Below are 22047 nucleotides of genomic sequence, written 5' to 3' on the forward strand. Positions count from 1 at the left end.
ACTCTGATAAAAGCAACACGAGAGGTTTGACTAGAAATACTACTTGGATACGGACACTGTAAGTCTTCTAAAAATTACGTGTCAATAGGGTTTTATCCGTAAAATAAATTTAGGACAACATGTGGATAATCATTTACAAAATTGCGAATACCAAGTGTTGGTAATTGGTATTATAGTACCCAACTTATCTAGCTGTAGTAGACTCACCTACATATGTATTAAATAATTACACAACTCTTATATTATATATTTAGAATTAAAATCCGAAACATTTTTTGATTTTTTTAATTAAGTTAAATATATTGCAATTTTAATTAATTTTTTGTATTCTTGATTTTTATAATTATTTAATTTAAAATAATAATATCATTTTACTATTTTACAAAGAAAAATAGACAACTTTAACTAAATGAATACAAGTCGAATTGTCGATACAAGACTTTTAAGGAGATAACTAAGCTACAGTACGTTAGCCATTTTTAGTGCTATTCTTCGATCACATTGAGTTTCACTTGATAAATTACATAATGAAGTCAACATTAAAAAACGAAATGATATGCAAATTTTAACTGAAGAATAGTATCAAAAATAGATTTGGTATGTTTTTCAATAAGAAGATATGTACACGAATAGTTTATTTAAATTCTATTTATCGTCAATTCGTCATTCCTAGTTTTGCAAAAATGATTTTTGAATAAAAAAAGATTTTTCAAGTGTCATTCTTTAAAAAAACCTACGGGCATTTTTTAAAATTCCTGTCAGAACGAACTAGAATTATTGTATGCAACAAAACTTTCTATCTAAACACAATTGTATACCTTTTGAAAAGAACACTGATTATGCTAAAAATATTCTCACAAAAGTTTCTTATCTATAAACTGTTTACAAAGTATCTTGTGATTCATCCTTTTCTTTTCAGTATGAAATACGTTAGAAGATAACCGATTTCGTTTTCGAATTTGGACCGTCTACTATTAAACAACATAACTAACCGAAAAATAACACCATTTATAAAATACTGATATAACATCATTTTTTTTTATTTCCATACCAATACCATTATTTATAGCTCAAAACTGTGATTGCCTATTAAAAAAACAATCAAACAAAAAAGTCTCTTTCCCACTCTACAATATGTATCTCAATGTTATGTGTTTGTTATTGTACTTCAATGAAACACAAACGCTAGAATGAAAAGGTTGAGAAGAAGTTTTATTATGATGCATCAAATGACACATAAGTTGTATTGAACCAATCAATCTTCGAGCTCAAGAATCTTCACAACTGACGAGTCAGCTACTTTCTGGCAGACAACAACTCGGTCATGTGGCTTTATGATGCCAAAAGCCTTGCCATGATCTAAAGCAACCTTCAAAATTGATTCATTTGTTCCACTTTTAGACTCAGCCTGCATTCAAGCCACAAAATCACAAACCTTAAATCACTCTTGAAACTAGTAAAGACATTTAATTGATTTTATGGCAGGTTTCAATCCGGGAAATAGGGATTTTAATGTTAATTAGGGCTTAAAATGTAATTGTCTTGGGCCTTGGAATATCTTATTTCTGGTTGGATTAGCATTATGCTAGTAAAATTATGTTTATTTGATTTGCCTAATACACCTTACCTACGTTATCTGTTCTGTGATTTTTTTATAATGAATTTTTGTGTTGTTCTTTGGTTACATCATTATATCAATCCATGTTGAACAATTCTTACCGGGTGTCGTGGATCTGCCAGCATAGGAAAAAGACCCCTCACAATAAGAGATTGCCTAGCCTGCCATAGGGTAATAAAAGGAATCCGTTAGCAAAAACTGATTAGTTTCAATGTCATGTTTCACAATGCAAATCGACTAAAGACAAACTTTAAGTGTGTGTTTGAATGTTTGGAAATCTGGTGGACAGCCTCCAACATTCCGTTTGGGACAAAAGTAACACCTTTGTTACTTCTCACAACGTATGTTTGGCACCCACAAATGGTTTTCCAAACACACTTTCTAATTTCTATCCTTCTTTTCTTTTCTTTTTATTTCTTTCCTCTCTCTGTTTCACTTCTAATCCAAACAAAGCATAAAAATAGAATTCAAGCAGGATAGTAATTTACACAGTCATGGAACTGCAGCTAATTTTTCAAATCATTTTCACTGTCAAACCAAATATTTTCACAAGAGATGTTTCTTCACGTGTTTGTAAAAGCTAACAAGCAATTTTTCCAATAAGAAAAATTCAAATCAATGTTGGTTTTTTAAGCAACGAAACCTATAGCCGTTAAATTAATATTGACATAAAACTAGAATTTATGATCATGTGGAGACTAGGAAATTTATCCCAGAAAGTTGACAGCATGACCATAAAAGTACAAAACTAATTATACACTTTTAGTCAAGAATTGAAGTTCTCAATGGTAGAAGAAGCTAACACCATAGCAAATATCTTCTTTGAATTGAATTGGACAAGTTCAAGACCAGCTAACTCAATATGGGTTTAGTATCTATCTAGTGCCATCACAGAATTGAGAATTCTAGATAGTAACCAATAACCACTCATATATAGTAAAGCAAACTCAAAGGGTTGGCCAACATTAGGATTTATTCCTAACATCCATGTTAATTTTCCACATTTAGTTTCAGTAGTCCAATTCAGTTTCAAAACTCATGTAAAGCTAATGTCAAATTGTATACCTCAAAAGCACCGGTGAATGTCCATCGGAGTTGATTTGTCTTCAGTTGAGGAATGACAACGGATATGACAGGCATAATTGGTCTGTACTTAGCAATCAATCTACATACATAGAATAGATACACAATAAACAAATAATGAATATGTTAGCAAGATATCAAATTGCAACAGAATAGAACATAACAGAGTAGTGAGTGCCAATAACTTAAATCCAACGTGGAACTAAATTATTGAGAGAAAGAATTTGACAAATGTGAAATCTGGCATCAGTAATCCCAAAAATGAGAAAAATCTTTTTAATAAAGGGGAATCATAGAAGGAGATAAAATGAAACCTTGCAGCTCTTCCAGATGAAGTGAAGCAAATAATAACAGAGGCTTTAACCTTGATAGCTGCTCGAACCTGTATGTTTCAGCAAAAAGAAATTTACTTCCCAATATGTTATGTAATGCTGTACATAATTCTTTGAGCAAGCAATAGAAGAATGTTGGTGGAAAAAGAATCATGAAAACAATCCAAAAAGCTTGAGTAGTGCAACCAAGAAACATACCGCAGAGGAAGCAATTGATTCCAAATGGCTCATTGGCTCTCCCACATATTTGACAGCCTTCTTAAAATACAAATCTTGATTATGAACTTTCTCTGCCTGCACACAATGAGGAAGTAATCTTGACTCTTCAGGGCAAACAGAAAACAGTAATCATTGTATAATGAATGAAATTAAATTTACCATAATGAGAAAATCATAAAGTAATTTCAAACTCAACAAGCTGTTTTATAGATCATCATCAGCAACATGAGGGAAAAGCAAAGAGTGAAAATTGAAGATTGTTTCAAACTTGTTAGCTCAGATTTTTAATGACCTAAGGCAAATACATTATACAATTATGAACAGCCAAGACAAATCATTTATGAAGATAAAATGGCGATGAGATAATTTTTATAGCTAAAGTACATCTGAACACATTAGTATAACAAATTCAATCATTTATTGGATACCAGCAATTACCATTCTATCAAGAAGTAGAAAAACAAGTCAGCAATAAGAAGACCGAGGAAATGAATCTACACATGTTGGAAGTAATGATGGCAAAGCAAACTTTATAATATAAAAGCAGTTTAGGCAGCATATTGAAAAAACAATGAAGATTAAACTGTGGAATTAGTTTTGTGAGGGATGCATGGCAGAGTCATAAATTATCAAAATATACACAAGGAAACTTTCCAAGAATAACAAGCAATCAATTTAAAAGCATCAGAGGATGATAGATGGGTGGACAATGAGAAAATTTTTATAATTTCAAAACTGATTTTTTTTTTTATAAGATAACAAAAGAGAAATTTACCCCAAATATCTAACAAGAGTGACAGGAATAAAAAAATTTCATGGTAAAAAATGTTATAGGAATTTGTTTAAATGTAAAGCACAAACTTACCTCAGCACATATTTTTCCAACTATAGAAATGGTCTCTACAGGGTATTGTCCCCGCAGGGTCTCTGCTCCAAGGAGAATTGCATCACTTCCTGATCAAAAAGAAAGGGGAAAACAAAATTAGACATGAAAGGTGCAAGGCATACTTGTGCATAATGTGACAAACACAATGAACTAAAGGAATATTAATGAATAACAGAATCATGCACATGTATTAAATGCTAGAGTTTATACAATTCTGTATTGCAATCATTATCAAAATAAATCAAACTGGATTCACCAAATATAACAAAAAAGGAATTTACCATCCAGCACTGCATTGGCAACATCTGTTGCTTCAGCACGAGTAGGTCTTAGATTATCAGTCATAGAGTCTACAACACGTGTAACAACAACTGGCTTTCCAACCATGTTGCACTTGTAAATAGCAGCCTTTTGGAATAAGAAAACCTGTCAAATCCATAAATAATATAAGGAAGATTGTAGTATAGTTTTATACTGGAGAGAGTAAGGAATGCTGTAAAAGCCACAAGTGGACACAATTCTTCCTTCATGCTGAAGAATACAACTAAACAAAATGGAAATATGTCATATATATAACATTGGATTTTTCTGTCTTGAAGTAAATGCTGACCTTCTCAGGTGGGAGTTCTATCCCTAAATTTCCACGAGCGAGGATGATGCCATCTGCTTCTCTCAATATTTCATCAAAATGCTTCAGTCCCTATAATAATTTTACAGAAGAAAGACATATTTAAGAATCACGACTAAGCACACTACAGCTTAGCAATTTTCTGTCATAGAAGCAGAGAGTTCATTATTCAAAAGATCATGAAGTTTCTTACTACCTCTATATTTTCAATCTTTGCATAAATATGTGTCTGCTTAAGGTCACCCAATTTAGAAAGAAATTCACGCGCCTGCAAAATGAAAAATGTTGCCATTTGTTTATTTTTCAATGCTAAGGAAAACTAAGAAAATTCAGAAGTTGGAAATAAAATCAGGAAGAATATTGGAGAAAAGGGAAAGACATTTGATAAAAGTGATAAGATAAAATTTATCAGGAATATTCCTTACATGACGAATATCTTCAACGTGCCGGGTATATAATGAAAGGAAGTCAATATTGTTTCGAACACCCCATGTGCTTATTACCTGAGTTAGTGAGTAAAATGAAAAGAGGGACATTTTGATTTACAAAATTACAAGATAATAACAAGGTATTTGCCATTCATGACTGAAAAATGGGAAACTCAAACCAGTTATAACAAAATTGAATACTTTCAGCCATTGATCAACTCAAGCTATAATTTCAACAACAAAATACAATTCTACTCTCCCCATGAATATAGATAAAAATTGAAGCATTCATTCCCAAACACAAAGTATATTTGGCAACTCGATCACATTATGTCAGTCTCACTACTTTTCGCTCAAGGTTCTTGTTAGTTACCTCCTTATCTTTATCAGCAAGAGTAGGAAGATCGATGTGGATCTGAGAGACATGTGCAGTAAACAATGATCCAGACAGTGTAGCAGTGTTTTTTACCAGACAGGTGACATCCTCACCTTTCACCTCACTGACCTGCATTGTTAAACAAAAACTACTGGAGTGACAGGAATAAAACAGAATAATTCTGACTTTGCACTGGCAATATTATTCTTTTTGCACTCTGTTTCATATAATGCTCCTAGCTACAAAGCTAACTGCACAAAAGCAGCATATATGTGACAAGTCTAATATTTGATTCAGAACAAACCTTCTAATATACAGAACTAAAATAGACTAAGAACAAATAAAGATAGAAGAATGAAAAAAGAGGTTAAGCGGGAAAAGAGGAAAATGGAAACAATATATGGCAATGCCTGCTAGAAATGATAAACCATCAAAAACTTTAATCTAAATTAAATATCTTGTATATGTAATTTTGATGAAGAACAAATTAAGACATTGGTATTGTATCGGTATGGCTTGGACTTGCAGTAGAAGTACTAGTGCTTGAACTAATTATTAGCGTCACAATCTCAGTTGCGACTGGAATCGTGACAACTAGTATACTATAAATAGAAGTATTAAGTTAGAGAATTGTATTGCACTGTAAATTGTAATAATCATGTAACGAGTATCTTATTGACCTGCAATTGTGACGCATAGTAATCTACTTAAGGGTAACTTATTTCAATGAGCATCTCTGACTGTCCAAATTTGGTAGTATAATAACTGGCCTATAACTGAATTACATAGCCTAAGAAGATCAAAAGAAAGGTATTCCAATAACTTACACAACCGAATTTATTAAAATAATCACTTAATCAGAATAAAATTTTTACATGCATTAAGATTGTATTAGTCATCCAAGATTGCATTACCTCCAGCCATAAGGAAGCTGTTTCACTTCCAGTAAACAGGTATTTTCCGATAAAAATAGTATCACCCTTCTTCACAGCCTGCATAATTATGGGCACATTAGTTAAGGAGACACCACATAAATCCTCGCCAATTCTTAAAGAGTTGAATGGGGCATAATCCTTGTCAATCAATTCAGAGTGGTTTATAAAAGTAATGTAGAATAAAGGCATCACGAGTCACGAAATGCAGGAACTTGAGTGGTTGAGTCATTTCAAGGGCCATGATGAAAATTCAGAATTATCAAATATGGCATAGAAAATCATTATCAATTATGGAGTGATATTAAATATGGAATGAAACAAAAAACATGAAGGAAAAAAATATCCAAGAAAATGATGATACCAAACCAGTCATTCTACAAACTGCAGTTAAGAATGACAGAATCTATCGAGTACACGCTGGACGAAGCACAAAGATGCAACAGGAAAACAACTGACAGAAACAATTTCAAAAGTGATATAGGATAACATGCATGTAGTGACTATACAAAAAATAGGAAGAACTCAACATACTTATTCAATAGAATAATATTGAAAACCCCAAAATACAAAGTACATGGAAAAGGTACACTGACCTTTGATAGTCCGTTAAAATTTACTGGTAAGAGATTTGAACCAGCTTCTTTGGTTTGATCTGGAGTTAAGACAACTAATGTGTCTGCTTCAAGGGTGATTGGGTGATCTGTCTTATTCTCAATCTGTAATTCAGGACCCACAGTATCTAGCATAACCTGGAATTGGACCAAAATGGACATATATATTTTACATTAATTACCCTTCAGAAGGTATTTTTGCACATAGGGAGATAGAAGTTTATGTATTAAAATCACAATTATTTATGAATCCATCACAATTCACAAGCCATCATATATGCATATGCATGTATGTACGATAAATAAATAAATAAACAGAAAAAAATGACAAATATACCGCACAGAGTTTCTTGGTACTTTTGATAGCAACTCTCAAATTTTCCAATGTCTCTTGATGGTATTCTGGATCACCCCATGAGAAGTCAAACCTTGCCACTAGCACATGGGGAAAAAAGAAGAATGAGACGACAAAACATATAACTCAGGAGCAGATTATGCATTTTCCCCAAGGTGGAAAAAAAAAAGAAAAAGAAACTACCACAAGCTACAAGGAAATAGGTTTTTTGCATTTCTTTCCCCTTTTGGAAAGTTACTAGGCCCTCCAACTTGGTCAGGCACAGTTGACTCTAATTGACGAAAAACAAGAATCCTTTCTATTAGAACATCTAAAAAGTTTTTTTTTATATGATTTTAGTAAAATCGGAAAATATTAAGCATAAACAACACATCCGGAAACATCCTCGGAAGTTTTAAGTAAATGAATGTTAATAACAGGTAGGAATAATAAGATTTCTGTATTAAGTAATTTCATTAAGTATAAAAAAAAATCAAGACAGAAGTTGTAATGGGAGAATACCAGACATTCCTGCATCAAGGCAACGGGAAATTGTATCAACTGATCGTGACTTTAGACCAAGTGTGCCAACAATTTTTGTCATAGCTGGAAAGAAAGTCTGCAGAATGCATTCCAAACACTTCAATCAAAATCCAAATTGACAACCACTGAAATTTTTCATTGAATATGGACTAAAAATTCTATAGGAAAATGCATGTGACCATCCACCCTTTCTTTTAAGACCTTAAAATTTTCTACTTAACTTTCATAGCTTAAAGACTAACATTTTTCTTTTGTTTTACTAAAAAGAATTTGTGAAACAATCAAATAATCTATAGGACACACACCAACCTCCCTCCAAAACTAAACCGATGCTACCTTACATTAAATAAATATATAAATAAAAGAGTTGTCCATTTGGTGAGAGTTTTCAAGTTCCCTTCCTCGAAGGTTGAAAAACCAGCACCGTATCTTTGTCATGCAAACAAGCACAAATAATATTTCAATACACACCGTTGTTTTGACTCCAAATCAAATTGACTAGCAAATTCAAACTCAATGTCAGTGTAAAAATGTCTTTCAATTCATCTGAGTATGACAGTCACTTTACAACTCGATCTACTAAGTTCCTTAGCAACAACCTAAAAGTTGATTAGTTTCTCAGAATCACAGTGCTTAAAAGAAGACAAGACTAACAAAACCAGCACAACCCCGTATAAGTTGCACCATTTGTCAGAGTAGAAATATCTTTCATTTCATCAATCACAGTCTTTTTTGAAGGAAGGGGGAACAAGTTGTGGGTTCAAATCTCCCCAACTTACATTTCTAACAAAACTGACAAACCAACATTTGCCAATAAAAAAAAAAAATCAGTAATTTTTCAACTTGATCCACCAAATTCCTCAGCATTTAGCAATCAAAAGAATCATCACCAATACCACACATTCACTTCAAATAGCAACAGCACAAATGGGTCACCAAAAGTTGATTGCTTTCTCATGATCACAGTGCTTACAAGTTAGAACACGTCACACATGAAAATAGAAACGAACAAGAAAGAGTGAGAGAAGGAAATGCTGACAGGCTTGGATGGCTCAAGAATGGATGCCATCCTAATGGGTTCCTCAAGAAGCAAAGGGCTGGAATGCATTTTTCTATCAACAACACCAAACCACTGATCACCGATCACCGATCACCGAATGAATCGATCAAAGCAAGAAGCAATTATGGAGTGCGTGAGAGAGAATGGACAATAAATATAGAAAGTGTTGTAGTACGGTCTAATGTAATGGAATTGAAGAATGGAAGTTAAATAGTACATATAAATAGCAAGTGTAGATGTAAGTGTCACAACTTACAATGCGAATGATTATAGCGCCAGTGGCAATTATGCAACACGCGTCGTTGAATTGAAGTTACCAAAGTCATCACGTGGCGTGGGTTGGTAAAACAACAGAACTATGAACTATCAAAAGGACAAATGTTAGATGTTAAACGGTATTGCAAGGATAGTGGATTAGTTGAATTGTTTTACTTTAAGCAATAGTTTTGATTCCTAACATATAATTGCATTATAGACTTATTATAGTTCAACTAATAGCTTTGAGTTCGATTTCTGATTAAATATTGTTACATAATTATTTCAACTTAATTGACATTTGAGTTCTATTTTATGTTAAGTAAGAATGCTAAATATCGAATAAAAAAAATTGTTATTCATAATAATTTTTTATTATTCAATTTTAGTAAAATTTTCTCTTTATTGCTGTTATCATAATTTATAATTTAATTTTCAACAAAAAAAAATGTTTATTAATTTATTGGTCTAGATCTATATGTCTCTTTAGTGTACTTGGTAAAAAATATAAAGAATGTATAAAACAAATGGCTGAAAAGGTGTTGGATTGCATATCCATGTATCAGCCAGTGTCTATTACTGGTGGCCACAGACAGAACACCATATTTGACTCACTTCACTAAACAACGGCTGCCTCCAAAAACAAGTAGCCACTTTTAACTGAGAAAGGTTGCTAAGCTCTTTCTTTCTTATTCTTTTTTATTCCTTGTTAGTCCTTTGCTTGGATTTGACTGCACTGAAAAGAAAATACACTTCTTATTCATTTCTACAAGAATCTAAGTAGAAAAATTATGTAATATTTTTTATAAAAATTAATCTGAAATATTATTTACATTAATTTTTCTTCTAAAAAAAATACTCTTAATTACAACTATTTTTCAATAAAACAAATAATAGATTGAAATACATGTCTTAGGCTCTTTGAGAGTTCAACTTTGTGTCCAATAGAAAACATTTTGAAAATCATGAGAGCTTCAGAGGGATTAAAAGAATAAAAGTGCAATAAAAAAATTGAAAAAAAAAATAAGAGTAAGTTTCATTAATTTAAGGAGTAATTTTGAAAGAAAAAATAAATAAATTTGGGGCATATTTAATATTATTAACCAAATTAATTATTTTTTAATCTTGATAAATTAGTTAAACTGAGTCTTACAAAAAAAACTAGAAAAAGTATATTTTAAAGGTTAAAATATCCTTTTAATTATTTATGTTTTTAATTATATTCAATATGATTGTGTATTTTTTAAATGTTTAATTTAGTTCTTTATTTTTTTTAAACGACTTAAAATGATCATTTCACAATAATGACCTTTCTGATTTTAGGACATGATTTTAAATTATTTTTTACTGATTTTAGAAGTAAAATTTATTTCATTACATTTATGTATCTAAAAATTATAAAATTCAAGTGATGTTTGATCTAAAAGAACCATAAATATGATGAAAAATACTAAAAAAATATAATCTCACAAGCCACCCAAAAACAAAAAATTTGTTCAAATTGATTCTAGATTCAACATTGTTTTCCTTTTCTTAAAAAAAAATGTTACGCAAACTGAACAGGAAAAGAAAATGAATAAAAAAATAGGTCTCTGATCAAAGCTGTTGTTTACTTTTTTAGCCTTTGAGATGAAGGAAATTTTGCGCTTACTTACTAATTATGATTATGTGTCATGACTGCGGAGATTTAATTAGTATGTATAGGAATGTTTAATGTTTTTTATGTAATTACTTACATGAGAATTATAAATTGTTGTTGATGAATTTTTAAATAAGCAAGTTTAATTATGGGAGGATATTTAAGATTCATCTAGCGGTAAACAGAAAAAGAAAAAAAAATTGTGGGTTTAAATTTCCTTATCAACAAAAGTTAATAATATTAATAATTAATTAATATTTTTTTATAAATATTTTTAGCAAGTTTACATAATAGATTATCGATTCTCATAGTTTTGATTCCTTGGGCACGGTTGGGTTCTCCCAAGTGTTTGTTTAAATCTTCTTTTATATTACAGTGATATATAAAATGTGTGTCTTTCAAAAAATTAAAGATGAGATGTCAATATAGTTAGAATATCATCTTCATTTACTTCTCGCACTCCTCATTTTTTCGCTTAAAAAAATAATTTTTCATTTCATAAAAAGAATTAAAACGTCTAGAACTCACTTTCATAAGTCTTGAGTCAATTCATCTATTTGAAATTTAAATTTCAATAATTCATTAGTTTTTTTCTTTCTCTAAAATATTATAATTATAATAATAATTTCATCATTATGATTAACATGTTTAACACATGTAAAAAAGATAGAATTTAATAGTGATATTGATAATATAAATAATTTTAGTTATTATTTAATAATAACATATCAATTTATATGATTTTTAAGGTTAGTTTGTAAAAGTTAACAAATTTATTACAAATGATAAATTGTGATCGGATGATATTATAAAATTATTTTATATTATCAATATATATTTTAAATATAATCATTTTGTTTTTTTATTTTTGTAATAAATAATTACTACTTGTTTTGGTTTCCGTTGTTACCATGACTAAAATAGAAACCGCTATATTATATAGACAAATAATGACATGAACTAAAAGTAAAGATTGCGATATTTTTAGGGAGAGAAAAAACGAAATAATTTATTTGGACATAAAAATAATTTTTTTTTGCATATTTTTTATGCTAAATAAAAACAATATTATTAATTCATAAAATTATGAATTTAGTAATCATGCTTTGATAATATAAAATAATTTTATACTATCATTTATTATCAATTATCCTTAATTTTATTTTTAAAGCAATTGACATAAAAAGTCTAACAATTTTATATAGATAATAGATTGCGATTGAACACGGTTTAAACTTTTTACAATATTAACATATAACCTCTTTTCTCTAAAATTATTATGTTTACCATCGAGGATGTAACAAAAGTTGTTGGCTTGTTGGTAATATAGATTCACGACGAGAACCTATAAATTGTAGGGGATCAAATACCCATTTTTTTTTTTAATAAAAACTAAAAAAATCGTTATATTCGTAGAAATTCTGAACATAATTAAGTAAAATAAAAAGGACAATTGATATAAGAAGGACAATTACTGACCACGTAATTCTTTAACAGATATATAATAAAGTTGAAATTGTAAGATAATTTCCAAGAAATATATAAAACTAAAGCGGGTCATTTACAATTTGACCACGAAAACAAAACGGATTATTAATTGGTTTAGAAGTCAATTGTTTTCTAATGTGATAATAAATTGTGAATAGATAATTAGGGATGGGAATTTTGACTTTTCCTATTCCCGCAAAAGACGGGGTGAAGCCGACATAGATATAAAAGTCATGGATTTAAATTTTTAATCTCTGTCTCCATTTCTCTCAGGTTTGGGTATATAGCATGGATAAATTACTATCCTATTTTTATAATTTTACTTATATGTTTTAAATAAATTATATATTAATTTTTTAATTGCATTTTAATTTATACAATAATGAATAACAAATTAAGAAAAATTAAAAAATTAAGAATTTAATTATATTTTTAATTAAATGTATATTTTTAAGTTTGTTATTTAATTATTTAACTGTTAATTTAAATGATTTATATTTTCAAAAATCATAACAATAAATTATTTAATGTATATTATTTATATAGGCTGTGATAAAAAATTAAAAAATGTAATATATATATATATATATATATATATATATATATATATATATATATATATATATAATTTAACACTCATCTTTATTTTGATTTAAATAATTCGGATAATATCTATACACATATCCAATCAAAATTGGAGCAGATTTGGGACATACCCACGGATACAGGGATATTTTTCATGCATATGGATAATATAGAATTTTCTAGCCGATAATAAATAAAGTGACTATTATTTTAAAATATATATTTTTAATGCAACCGTTTTAGGTCCGTTTGTTAATATCGGGGTCCATATCATTAGGACTAGGTGGAGGTCATATTGGTAAAAGGTCACAATTCTGCGTAATTGACACTCATGGATGATTGCGGCACACGCACACATAATTATAAGAATAAAATATATTTCGTTTATCTAATATATATTTACTTTAAACTTGAAAAATACAAATTAAAAAGATTTCACAGTGTTAAATTTATGTAAACTAAAACAAAAAAATATAGTTTCAACTTTAATTTTAAAAAATCTTTAAAATCATTTTAAGAAAAAAATATTATTTAAGCAATAGTTTACAAATATATAATCATGTCAAACGTTTATCAACAGAATCTAAATATTATTTAAAAATTGAAAATTAAAAGTATTGTTGAATTAAATAATTAATTAAAGAGAAAAAATAACTTAACACTTCAAGCAAAAATGACATGCAGCTGCATAAATAATACCGCAGGCAAAAACTATTTTATTTTTTAAATAATTTTTTTTACAGATTAAAAAAAATTATATTATATTATTATATGAAAGTGTTTTTTTCATGCCAATACAATTGGTTGGGACAATTAATAAGAAACATCAGTACAAAAGTAGTCCAAATTGATGTCGGCTCTTGTGCATGGCGACCTAAACGTTCAAATCTTTTCTCTCTCGCTATCCCAGTCAAAAATTACAACTTTGGCAGTATAAGTAAAGAAAACAATTTTCAAGTACGAAAAATATTTATGCTAATTTGTTTTGAGTTTTTTTTTTTATAAAGGAGAAGGCGTATATATTAAATATATTTTTATAAAAACTGTTAAAAATTAAAACTCTTAAGTGTTGAAGAAACATTAAAAAATTGGAATATAAAGAGTTACTTAAAAGTTTGTAAATAATATAGGATGGTGCACCTTAATTTTCTTAGTAGCATGAGAATGTATTTTAAAAGTTGGATTTTGGCATGGATGATGTGTTAAAGAGAGGATAAGGAGGGAAGGAAGAGGAAAAGGATTTTTTATTTTTTTTTGACAGAAGGAGGGAAAAATGAATCTTTTGATTGGAATCATATTTAATTTATGATTAATGATATTTATAATATTCTATTTGTATCATGGGAGTCTAATTCAATTAGTTAATTGAATAAGGTGTATAAGTATCATAAACTTTTTGATACCATGTTTAATTCTTACACATAAAATAATATTCTATTTATATATAACTTGTTATTAACCAGCCATTAACAAACTAAATCATTAATCAATTATATTAAGTACTTATTCTCCTAATAAACCTCCACAAAACACAAATGGAATTTTTTTAACTTTAAGTTTGGATTATATTTTTGTGGTTGTAATAAACAATATATTAAGCTCATAAATATTTTATTAACTATAATTTGTGAGTCAAAATAAATTTGATTCAACAAAAATTCTAAAAATAGTAAGAGTGTTCATAATTTAGTCAAAGAGAGAAAATTGAATTCAAATGTGAACTTTTTCTCCTTAGCTAAACCATGAATGCCCTAACAACACAATGATTAACAAAACAAGTTTCTTAAGCTTGAACCAGTAATTAATTATTTTAATTGTTTATGCTATTCTTAGGATGAAATTTATTGCTATAACGACACTATCTAACATAATATTTTGAATATATTGTCTATTATTAGCTGAAATTTTTGAAAATAATAAATTTTGACATATCTCTCTTTATATTTAATGATTATTTCTTTTTTTTTCAATTTTAATATATTTTTAAACAATAACAAAGTTAATGTTAATAAGTCATGTTAGAGAATGTGTTATAAGACAACATCTAATTTTATTGGGATTTAACAAACTCAAGGTGTGAATTTGGAATATATTTAAATTATTTATTTGTATCTATTTTTTAACTAAAAAATTGTTAGAGAAAACTAAAAATTATTTAAAAGATATTTTATTTTTCAGTTATATCTTACTAATTGAGGGATAGAAATATAAATAAATAAAGGGAATAATTATTTTATTTTTCTTCAACCTAAGAATTAAATAAACTTGAGAATGTTTACAGAAAACAGTTTATCAGTTATTAAAACAATTAATTTTAAGTTATTTTACTTTTATATAATAAATTAAAGCTCTTATTCTTAATTAAGAGTGATATAATATTCGCATGTACACTTGTTATTTATGTATTTTTTTTCAAACAATTATGTCGTGTCTTTTAAATTTCTTTATCGAAAATTAATTTTCATTTTTTATTTAATTAGTAAATCATTAATAAATTTATTAAATTTAAAACTAATATTTTTTTTATCAATATCGATTGAGATATTTATTAATTAAAAAACTTTTTAACAGTTAAATCTATTCATGTATTTTCATCTTAATTTATTTATACTATAAATGAATAATTTTTTTATGTGTGTATATATTAATAGTAATATTTTATATACATTTATGAATAGCATACAAGATACGTGCTATTATTTATGCTTTTGTTTTGTCATTATCTCAAAACAACAACCAACATAGATGACCCTTTCAACAATAAAAAGAAACTAACATAGGTGATGAAGAACAGTTTGACTTTGAATATCCAGAGAGAGATATGATATTGATACTCATTCAAACATATATAGTGTCTAATCTAACTATCTTATAAAAGATATGTGTGAAAAAAAATAACTTTAAATTAATATATCAATTGACCAACTATAATTAATTTTTTGAAGCGTGCAATACGTCTTATGGACTTGGGGTATTACGAGTATCTTTTTCTTTTTATCTGATTGATTTATCTAAGCGAAAATAAGAGAGATAAAGAATATATTAAAATAATAAATAAGAGATAAAGGATATATAAAATACAAATTAAAAAAATATACAAACAAGAATATTACTAAGTAGTACTTTCCAATACGAAAATAAAGAAAATGGACACAATAAATAATTGGGTGGGAAAATATTTCATCACCAGATCTGCAATATTGTTTAAAAAGATTTGTGAAATAAACGTGTGCAGTATTAGATAAAAATTTACAACTAAGATCTAGCTCAATCTTTACCAAACATGCTAAATCATATCGGTTTTTTTAAAAAATCACATCAAAATGAATTTTGACTATTTCTGTATAATTGTCCCCTTTCATTCTCATGTAAAAAGAGTATTCTCACTGTATATGTCCTAATTTTGTTTTCATACACTAGTTTTTAGAATATTGTAAATTAATAAACAATAATTTTAAGTATGACATTTAAGATAATTTTTATAAAAGTACAAAAAAAAAAACTTATTATGCATAACACTATAAATCCCAAACAGTATTATGATCAAGTCTCAATTTCAGTTTTGGCCTTTAAATCATCTCAAAATTCGAATTTGATTTCCCTTTCTCTTTTTTTTTTCCGTAAATTTAATCCTCACTATTTTGATTGGACAATGTTGCTTCATTTGTTAAGTTAATAATGTGTTAAAATTTAATAGTTAACTTTAAAGAAGGATTAGTTAATATTAGAATAATTTAAATATGCTCTGATATTTAAATGGTAAAATTTAGATTCATAATTCATAACATAAAAGGTAAATACAAGAACAAGCGTGCACACAACTGACACAAGATTCGGATTCATGAATTAACAAAAGCAGACCAAATTATATCCTGGTCAAAGTCAATACTGCAAAACAATTCTTTTATTATGTATTTAGTAATAAAAAGTTAAAAACTAGTATTAAACTATATTAATTTTGGTAAATAAATAATTATGAGAGCGTGTGAACAGGGGAATAGAAAAATAAGGCAGAAAAAATGACATGTCTTTAATTCCATGGTACATACACTCGCTTTCTCTGCAACTTCCCCTTCGTTTCCTTTCACTGCACAACTTCTTCCATAGACTTCCCTTTCTCTCTCTCTCTCATCTCACTGTTACCATTTTCAGCTCAAGGAGTATTCTTGCCCAAGTCCTCGTTTTTCTGATCGGTGAGTTTCTGGGTCTTCCACTTGTCACTTTTGATTTCTGTGATGCTTCAGAAGTTCTATGTTTTTTTTTTTTTTTTTGTTTTTTTATTTCATGGCTCTGTGTCATTTTCCTTTCTAATTGCAGTCAGAATTGGTGTAGAACCATTTCTCCCCCAAAAGTATATTCCTTTCAGCTTGTGATTTTAGTTACTATTTGTTGTAATAAAGTTAACACAGAAAAAAAGGGGGAAAGGGAATAGAGAATAAATAGAACCTCCAGATTTTGGTTTTAATTTTTGTGCCTCTTTTTTTTTTAATTTAGTAAATATTTTTCAGCAATATTTGCCAGAAGAAATTGTGGAGTTGATGCAAGAAGTTAATTTTTTCCCCCCCCATAATTATATGCTCAGGCAAAATCATGTAAATGGAAAGATTTTTTCTTCTTCTTTTTTTGTTGGTGACTGCCTATTTCCTCTTTTTCTTTTATTTGTTAAAAACCATGCATTTAATATTTTAAATGTTTATTTTTTGGTTCTATCGGTGTGGGTTATACCATGGTTGGTAACTATAAGATATTAATTTAACTACAACTATTTTATTTTTTTGGTGGAAAATTTAACTACAATTTGAAGTCAAAGTTAAGAACTTACTGAGAATTATATCACCATTTTATTTAATCCACGATATTCTTGCTTTTGGTATATATCACTTTTTCAATCTCCATAAGATATCCACATTTCAAATGTTTTGTAGTTTGCTTTTCCCAGATTTTGCCGAACATTCCAAGACATAGGAAAATTGGTAATTAAATCACTAAGCTATAAGATGATGAAGTGATTTACCTTAGCCCCATCTATCTATTGCATCAAAATGCTAAATATGAGGAATAAATTTGCACTGTATAAAACTAAAGAGGAGCAGCCATTAGGTTGTTTCTCGTGAGGTAAGTAAGGTTTGAGTTAAGCAGTTGAAGGGCAAAGAAAGATTGGTTTGCAAGGGGAAAAAGACTATTTTTAATTATCAAATAAACCATTGCTGATAAGTTGTACTTGAAACATGTAAAATTTTCAAAATTGCAGAAGATGATAGAATCAGCTTTCAAACCAAAATGTTTGGAATAGTTTCACATGGTTGGAACATGTTAGGATAGGCACCTGCATGCACCATAAAGTAAGTAATAGGAACAAACTATCATGCACTAAACCAAATTTAATTGCTTCAAGCTTAATCTTCCGTGCCCACAAAGTTTGTAAGAAGATCGAGTACATATTTTGTTGTATTATTTTTAACTGACAATTAATGAAATTAAAAATATTTGATATTAAACTTTTGAGATGAAATTCTACACTGAGTGTCATAAAATATTTGATTCTTGTAAATAATAAGAAAAAATATTTGTTCAGGTTGAAATTTATCTGGTAGGTGGATACTTAATGCCCATTTTGACAATCTTATTTTGTGTCATTTGCTGAGTACTACAGAGCTATGACCAAGGACTTGTCTTAAAAAGCATCTTTTTTACCATTCTTAGGTAAGCAATGGTTGGTGCATCTTGGTTTCGAACTCTATGGAAGATTCGACGGAAGGATGATACTAATTCTGAGAAGGCAGTGATTGGAGTGTTAGCATTTGAAGTTGCGAGCTTGATGTCCAAGCTTGTTAATTTGTGGCAGTCTTTAAGTGATAAACAGGTTGCTAAGTTGAGAGAAGAGCTAACTAATTCTGTGGGTATCCGAAAGCTTGTTTCAGACGATGAGAATTTCATTGTACGTTTAATCAGTCTAGAGATGCTTGAGAATATGGCACATGTGGCTGAATCTGTGGCTAGGCTCGGGAAGAAATGCAGTGATCCAAGTTTGAAAGATTTTGAGAATGCCTTTGATGAATTGATCACTTTTGGTGTTGATCCATATCGGTGGGGATTCACTTCCAAGAAAATGGAAAAAAAGGTAAAAAGGATGGAAAAGTTTATATCAACTAACGCAACTTTGTATCAAGAGATGGAACTGCTGGCTGATCTTGAGCAAACTCTTGAAAGAATGAAGGCTTACACTGAATCAGATGGACCAAATTTAATTGACTATCAAAAGAAGGTTGCATGGAAGGGGCTGGAGGTGAAGAACTTAAAGGCTAATTCTCTGTGGAACAGAACATATGATTACACGGTGCTTGTTTTAGCAAGATCTTTATTTACAATATTCAGTAGGATCAACAATGTATTTGGCATTCAAGAGATTATAGATATTGGCAAAACCAAGAATCGAAGTGCTTTGAATTCTGATCATGCTAATGGCAGTCGATCGGTTTCTGAATTATTGCAACCTTCAGTCCAACCCTCCAGCAAAGTTCGTGCCAGGTTCGCTTCAGGACCCCTCGGTGATTTTGCTGCTACATCTCGTCCAAATGCTCAAGTAAATAAAGCTAGCATGTTTCCTTCTGATGGTGGGGGCTCATCCACAAAGTCAGGCCTAATTTCAGCAAAGAACAGAAGTCTCAAATTTTTCTCAGGTCCTCTTGGAAAAAATTCCAAAAAGCCAGTTCCAGACAATGGAACAAATAAAAATAGCAAGATTTGGAACTTTCATGGTAACTCAACCACCGCAAATGGGAAGGAAATTCACACAAGGCAAAGTCGACTGACTCAAGTAGAACCTTTCAAAGGATTTGTGCCTGCGGACAGTTCCTCGGTCATTGACAGCCACTCAAGCCCAAATGATGTTCATTTAGCAATACGGAATCCCAATGAGCCTAAAGCAAACCTTGTTACTCCTGGAAAAGAGGTTCATCGCCCTCAATCCACTTTCAATTACCTATGCAGGTTAAAGCCTCCATCTGAATCCCTTGGTGCTGCTTCTTTAGCCCTGCACTATGCAAATGTTATCATCATGATCGAGAAGTTAGCAACATCTCCATACTTGATTGGTGTTGATGCAAGAGATGATCTGTACAACATGTTACCGAGACGTTTGAGATCTGCACTTAGGACCAAGCTAAAGCCATATTCCAAGGCCATGGCTGCAGCAGTCTACGATGCAGGTCTAGCAGATGAATGGACCGAAGCAATGACGGGTATGTTAGAATGGTTAGCCCCGCTTGCTCACAACATGCTAAGATGGCAATCCGAGAGAAGCTATGAGCAACACTGCTTTGTTTCCAGGGCAAATGTTTTGCTGGTGCAAACCCTTTATTTTGCTAGTCAAGAAAAAACAGAAGCAATAATCACTGAGCTTCTTGTGGGTTTGAATTATGTGTGGAGATATGCTAAGGAGCTCAATAAAAAAGCTCTGCTAGACTGTGGCAGTGATGGAGTAGATAATGGATACTCTCAACTGAATGGATAATCAATTTTCATGAAGCTCATGTGAGGTTCATTTTTCAACAAAAGTGCAGTCCCTGACAATTGATTGGGATGAATCTTTTCAGGGACACCAAACTTCTGGCTTCTTAAATCTCAACGAATGTGAAACAAGTGCAGATGGAGCATGAAAGAATTACCTACATACACTTTTATTTAGTGTCAGAAATACATTCTTGGTGAGAAATGTTCTTTTTAAATATTTAGTATTATTTTTCTTTGAGAAGATCCTAGCTGATTTAACTTGGATCTCTAGTCTCATCTTTGAAAAGTTGTTTTATGGGTGTATATTTTTGAACTTTATATGTATTAAATTGTATAGCTTTTATCAACCTGGATATTTCTATATTGATATCTTTTGAATGGTAAGTCAGATTTAAAAATGCTATATACTTTTGGTATGTAATCATATTTTCTGTTTTTATTTTTGTTAGTAATTTAAAAAGATATATATTGTTTCCATTTTATTTCATGTTTTAAAATTTTGTACAGAAAATAATGAAAATAATATTTTTATGTTTATTTGTGAAAAATAAAACTGGATACATAATAAAGATAGTGGTATTTTTATAACTATGAACAAAAAAAATTCTTTTCTTGAACACATTCTAATAGCTGTTTGAGAAAGTCGAGTCTCGAGACCATGGGACTTCTTGGAAGTTAACGTTAAGAGTAGTTAATTTGTTAGAAGTATTAGTTAGTTATTAATTTGTTAAGAATAGTTATTGATTGTCATAAGCTTTATTATAGTGCATTTATATACTTTCTGTTAGATTGCTATAACCAGGGTTACTCTAATTAACCTAAAAACTAGGCAATAAGAAGGTAAAAAGGGAAATAAAGACTAAAATAATACTCAAATATATTTCCATTCATTCATTGATTTCTTAAAAGAGATACATTTATATAACTATTTATATAACTCTAATTGATGTCAATCAATGGATGATAATGGATGTTGTAAAAAAAAAAATCAATGGATAATAATTTTTCATGCGTCAATATCATATTATTTTAAGGATAAAATAAAAACTTCCTTAAAGAAAGAAGAGACAATGAAAATTATCATTTATAATATAAACATCCAAGATAATCCAACATAGTCTTTTGACCATTTAGGTGGACAATTGTTAAAACATATATTCCATAATTATTAAATATAACTCCCTCTTTATTTTATTTTATTATTAAATTTACTTAAATATCCTCACCACTTATCTCCCCTCTCTTTACCCTACTTCCATTCCCCTTCTCCCTTCACACCTCTCTCAAATCTCACCCCAAAATGAAACAAAGATGATTAACTGTTAAGGAAAAAAAATAGAATAGGTTCCGAAGAACGTAAAAATTGCAGAACTAGGAGTGCACACAATCAAAACAGTTACAGGTACAAGAATGCCTTGTGTCATGGACCCGAGGCTATAACATTTAGTTTATTATTTCTTCTTTCCTCCGCCCTTTAAACCCTTATTCCCTTGCCACCTACTTACCAATACCATG

At 29.6% G+C, this 22047-nt stretch overlaps 2 protein-coding genes across 4 annotated transcripts; one reads left to right on the forward strand and one right to left on the reverse strand.

Annotated features, from left to right (window-relative positions):
• Positions 1-1103: 1103 nt before the first annotated feature.
• LOC100790371 (pyruvate kinase 1, cytosolic) lies at positions 1104-9263 on the reverse strand. Its single transcript, XM_003536253.5, has 16 exons — positions 9033-9263; positions 7973-8069; positions 7454-7551; positions 7099-7254; positions 6485-6562; positions 5568-5699; positions 5192-5269; positions 4963-5034; positions 4749-4838; positions 4420-4564; positions 4118-4206; positions 3232-3327; positions 3016-3083; positions 2684-2783; positions 1720-1779; positions 1104-1408 (listed from the first exon to the last, which is right to left on the reverse strand). The coding sequence occupies exons 1-16, from the start codon at positions 9099-9101 to the stop codon at positions 1256-1258; spliced, it is 1581 nt and encodes a 526-aa protein (XP_003536301.1). The 5' UTR covers positions 9102-9263; the 3' UTR covers positions 1104-1255.
• A 7759-nt stretch (positions 9264-17022) lies between these two features.
• LOC100781293 (protein PSK SIMULATOR 3) lies at positions 17023-20879 on the forward strand. Of its 3 annotated transcripts, none has more exons than XM_041005841.1 (2): positions 17023-17213; positions 18596-20879. In XM_041005841.1, exon 2 carries the CDS (start codon positions 18731-18733, stop codon positions 20531-20533), a length of 1803 nt encoding a protein of 600 aa, XP_040861775.1. In that variant the 5' UTR covers positions 17023-17213; positions 18596-18730; the 3' UTR covers positions 20534-20879. The 3 variants fall into 3 exon arrangements, with proteins under 3 accessions (XP_040861775.1, XP_006589366.1, XP_003535492.1); XM_006589303.4 differs by having other exon boundaries at positions 18674-20879; XM_003535444.5 differs by having other exon boundaries at positions 18724-20879.
• Positions 20880-22047: the final 1168 nt, after the last annotated feature.

Source organism: Glycine max, chromosome 10 (genome assembly GCF_000004515.6).
Source record: "Glycine max cultivar Williams 82 chromosome 10, Glycine_max_v4.0, whole genome shotgun sequence".
Classification (NCBI taxonomy): Eukaryota; Viridiplantae; Streptophyta; class Magnoliopsida; order Fabales; family Fabaceae; genus Glycine; species Glycine max.

Bases quoted from the DNA above. Each gene is read 5' to 3' on its own strand.
- LOC100790371 (XM_003536253.5), bottom strand. From the start codon at position 9,101: ATGCATTCCAGCCCTTTGCTTCTTGAGGAACCCATTAGGATGGCATCC. The intron at 7,255-7,453 runs GTATATTTGTCA...GTCCAATTCCAG, and splicing joins GTACCAAGAAACTCTGTGCG to GTTATGCTAGATACTGTGGG. The intron at 1,780-2,683 runs GTATACAATTTG...ACCCTATGGCAG, and splicing joins CATTCACCGGTGCTTTTGAG to GCTAGGCAATCTCTTATTGT.
- LOC100781293 (XM_041005841.1), top strand. From the start codon at position 18,731: ATGGTTGGTGCATCTTGGTTTCGAACTCTATGGAAGATTCGACGGAAG.